This window comes from Penaeus chinensis, chromosome 23 (genome assembly GCF_019202785.1).
Source record: "Penaeus chinensis breed Huanghai No. 1 chromosome 23, ASM1920278v2, whole genome shotgun sequence".
NCBI lineage: Eukaryota > Metazoa > Arthropoda > Malacostraca > Decapoda > Penaeidae > Penaeus > Penaeus chinensis.
In genome coordinates this window covers 23922737-23927102 of record NC_061841.1, presented here as the reverse complement: position 1 = coordinate 23927102, position 4366 = coordinate 23922737, and the positions used below count along the sequence as shown (strand labels likewise).

The 4366-nt window shown below is 36.6% G+C and overlaps 1 protein-coding gene across 1 annotated transcript in view; it reads left to right on the top strand.

The window, feature by feature from the left end:
• Positions 1–671: 671 nt before the first annotated feature.
• The window catches only part of LOC125037708, a 6116-nt gene continuing 2421 nt past the window's right edge, over positions 672–4366 (top strand). Inside the window, exons 1-2 of the mRNA XM_047630899.1 lie at positions 672–1001; positions 1149–4366. The exon at positions 1149–4366 is cut by the window's right edge and continues 924 nt beyond it. Of these exons, the coding sequence (XP_047486855.1) occupies positions 672–1001; positions 1149–4366 (3548 nt within the window). The remainder of the gene's footprint in view (positions 1002–1148) is intronic.

Genomic DNA, 4366 nt, shown 5'->3' with positions numbered 1-4366 from the left:
AATGGAGTACTTGGAACTGATCACTCCCGTCTTGCTTGACCTGTAATACTGTAGAAAATACGCGGATTCTCCATGTCAATATAGTAGCTAGATTAGTCAGGACTCTAATAATAATCACGCCTTGGCAGACAGCGTCAGTCCGACCAGGAATAAGGAATTCATCCGGATCTACTTAGTGGGATACTTAATGCCGTACTTTTACATTTAAAGTAAAATATCCGGATCTTCTCACAAGTTAATTAATACCGTAACCTTATTTCTCATAGAGACGAGTTATACAATTAACGGCTCGCTTTATCTTATCACGTTAACATCACCTACTTAATAAGGGTGATCACAAACAATCACTGTAATAGTGTTTATGAATCAGATTAGGGATTCATCCGGCGACATTAATACCGTACCCTTTTTTCTTTGTTCATGAACCGCGGGATTGTTTCCACGTACTTTCTCCTAGTTAGGCTAAGCAAGTCTAAATGCTGAGAATTTGTTCTTGTTTCCGTCAGCTTCATTCATGGTATTTGTAAGCCATTATCTAACTTGGGTGTTAGTACGTCATTAAGTCAACTAACGTAGGGATTATTAGCAAACATTCCTGCAATAATTTCAATTTCTATTCTGCTACAAGTCGATCGAACAGTAACTTCTATTCAAATAATATTCCTTTTAATATGTCTACATTTAATGCTAAAGAATTTTGTGAAAATCCTACACTTGAACAATTAGCCGAACCTATTAAGAAAGATGATTGGCGCTTTATTGCTCAATACTTCTCGGTACCTCATTCGGGTTCAGCAACTAAGAAAGTAATTAAGGAACTAGTATTAGAAAATCTAATTCAAAGAGAATTACTTCCCTCTGAAGCCACTGATTCTTTAAACCCTCAAGATCCCGAACTGCTTGACGTTAGAGACACTTCCATGCTGTCTGATCAGAAAGAGGAGTCTTGGTCCACTGCTCGACTAGAATTTGAAAAGTATGCTTTTGATTTAAAACTTAAGGTAGAAAAGCAAAGATTAGAAGAAAGAGCAAGAGACAGGGAAATAGAAATAGCTAAACTTAAATTAGAAGAAAGAAAACTAGAAGCTAAATTAAATGGCACGGGCGATAATGATTCTGTCATTAATGATACGTTCAATTTAACTAAGAATCTACCCCTTGTTCCTTCATTTCTTGAAAATGATCCTGATGGCTCATTCCGTAACTTTGAGAAAACTGCTGAACACTTTAAATGGCCCTATGCTGAGTGGACTTGGCTTCTCCAACCTAAATTAAGCGGTAAAGCTGCCATCACCTTTTCAAATCTTGATTGCATTGATGATTATGAATCCATAAAACAGTCTATTCTTGATGCTTATGCAATCACACCTGACGGCTACAGACAAAAGTTTCGAAGTCTTACTAAGTCTCCTCATGGTACCTTTGCTGAATTTTTTACTGAGAAGGCTAGATTGTTTAACAAATGGCTAGATTCAACTTCAACTAAATCTTTCTCACAATTAAAAGAACTTCTTATTTTAGAAGAAGTAAAAAGAAAGTTACCCTTCGATATCCTTAAGCATATAGAAGATAGGGGTGAAACCGATCTCCTTAAAGCAGCACAAATAGCTGATTCATTTGCGCTTTTGAAAAGGTCACAGCTGGGTAAGGTAGACAAGGTTAGATTTTATGTACAGTCCTCCTCTGGTGAAAACCTTGGGAATGGTGGTAAAGCTGGCAAAATTGCACCATTAAACTTTTGTTCTTATTGCAAGCGAGCAGGTCATACCATAGACAAGTGCAAAGACCCAAAGTGTAGAAAGTCTGGTATAAATGTAAGACCATTCATAAGTCCAAGCATCCAAGCTTTTGAACCAAAACCAGTGGCAAGTGTGACAAATGTAAACTCTCCAGATCCATTCAGTGATTTTAAATATCGGGGAACTGTCTCTCTTGATTCAATGAGTAAATCATATCCCATACTCATCCTTAGGGACACTGGAGCTGCTCAAAGTATAATTCTAAAGTCTGCTTTACCTGGAATTGAGACAAAATATACAGGTGAAAAAGTTCTTGTTAAAGACTTGACTTCCAAAATTAGTTATAAACTAGCAAATATTTTTCTCACTTCTGATTTTGTATCAGGGGAAATAAAGATAGCTGTGACAGAAAATAATTTTCCAATAGAGGGAATAAGTTTAATTCTTGGACATGATCTAGCAGGGAAATTAGTGTACCCTACAATTAATGTTGTTGTTAAGCCTTTAACCTATAGCCCAACTAAAGAACTGGATCAGAAACAACCTCATATTTTCCCTGTGTGTGCTGTTACTCGTTCTAAGCTATATAAGAAATCTTCCTTAGAAAAAGAAAATCCAGTTGATAATTTGATCTCACAAGAGATCACACGAAGTAAATTAATTGCAGCTCAAAACGATGACCCCTCTCTTGCTAAATGCAGACATGTTGCCTCAGACAGTCTTAAAGATCAAAAGGTCCCTGGTTTTTATTATCATGACGGACTATTAATGAGAGTATTCCGTCCTCCTGAACTCCGTGCTTTAGATACATGGTCAGAAGTACATCAAGTTGTAATTCCGTTGTCAGTTCGGAAATCAGTCATGACACTTGCACATGATGGTTTAGCAGGTCACTTAGGTATTCAAAAAACATACAAGAAAATACTTCAAAATTTCTATTGGCCAGGTATGAAGAAAGATGTTACACTATTTATCAGGTCTTGCCATGTGTGTCAAGTTGGGGGAAAACCCAATCAAATAATTCCAAGAGCTCCTTTACATCCTATTCGAGTAGACTCAGATCCATTTGAAAGAATTGTAATTGACTGTGTAGGACCACTGCCTAAAACAAAGAAAGGGAACCATTATCTCTTTACAATTATGGATACTGCTACAAGATATCCAGAGGTTTACCCTTTAAAGAATATTTCTGCCAATTCCATTGTAAAATGTCTACTTCATTTTTTCACTTCATTTGGAATCCCTAAAGAGATTCAATGTGACAAAGGCAGTAATTTTACAAGTGACTTGTTTCAAAAAGTCTTAGAACTGTTAGGTATCTCGCAACAAATGTCAACAGCTTATCATCCCCAATCACAAGGTTGCCTTGAAAGATTTCACCAGACCTTAAAATCTATGCTTAAAAAGTATTGCTTAGAAACAGGGAATTCCTGGGATGAGAACATTCATTTTCTTCTGTTTGCCCTGAGGGAATGTCCACAAGAATCCCTTGGATATTCTCCATTTGAATTACTATATGGAAGACAGATTAGAGGTCCACTTAAAGTTCTTAAAGATCAGTGGTTTTCAGACTCTTCAGCTCCCCCTAATCAAACAGTGGCATCTTACATAGATAATCTTAGAGCTAAGTTATCAGAGGCAAGAAAATTGGCTCTCTCTAATCTTCATAACGTTCAAATCAAAATGAAGTCTTCTCATGATTTAAAATCACAAACTCGAGTATTCTCTCCAGGAGACAAGGTTTTACTGTTCCTTCCAATTCCAGGAAACCCTCTTAAGAGCAAATTCATTGGGCCTTATGTTGTTTCTCATAAAGTTTCTGATTACAATTATGTAGTTCAAACTCCTGATAGACGTAAAGATACCCAGTTGGTACATATCAACTTAATCAAATCGTATATTGACAGGCAGCCAAAGGAGGACTTTGCCAAAGGCAAATCTATTGCATGTATGATTCCTCAGGAATCTCCCATAACTTCTATGTCTAACGAGTATATTGAGGAGACTGATTACATAAAAATCCCAGGTCCTCATAATCCACATAACTCTGAGATAATAGCTAATCTTCATAAATATTTAAATTACTTGCCTGCTTCAAAGTTAAATGATGTATATCTAATACTGAAAGATTTTCCTCAGGTAACAGCTGATAACCCAGGGTTTTGTGGCCATACTCTACATGATGTTGAACTCACTCCCGAGGTAAGACCCATTAGGCAAAGTTCATATAGACTCAGTCCAGAGAAGAAAGCTGTTATGAAGAAGGAAGTAGATTATCTACTTGATCATGGTTTAGCTGAACCAAGTAACTCTCCATGGGCTTCACCCTCACTGCTAGTGCCAAAACCTGACGGTACCAGTAGATTATGTACAGACTACCGAAAGTTAAATAAAGTAACTATACCTGACTCCTATCCTCTTCCTTTAATTGAAGAACTTGTAGACTCGATAGGACAAGCCAAATTCATAACCAAAATTGATATGCAGAAAGGTTACTATCAAATAGGATTAACAGATAATGCTAAAGTCATATCTGCTTTTATAACTCCTTTTGGTTTATATAATTATACAGTAATGCCTTTTGGGATGTGTAATGCACCAGCCACCTTTCAACGAGCAATCAATTA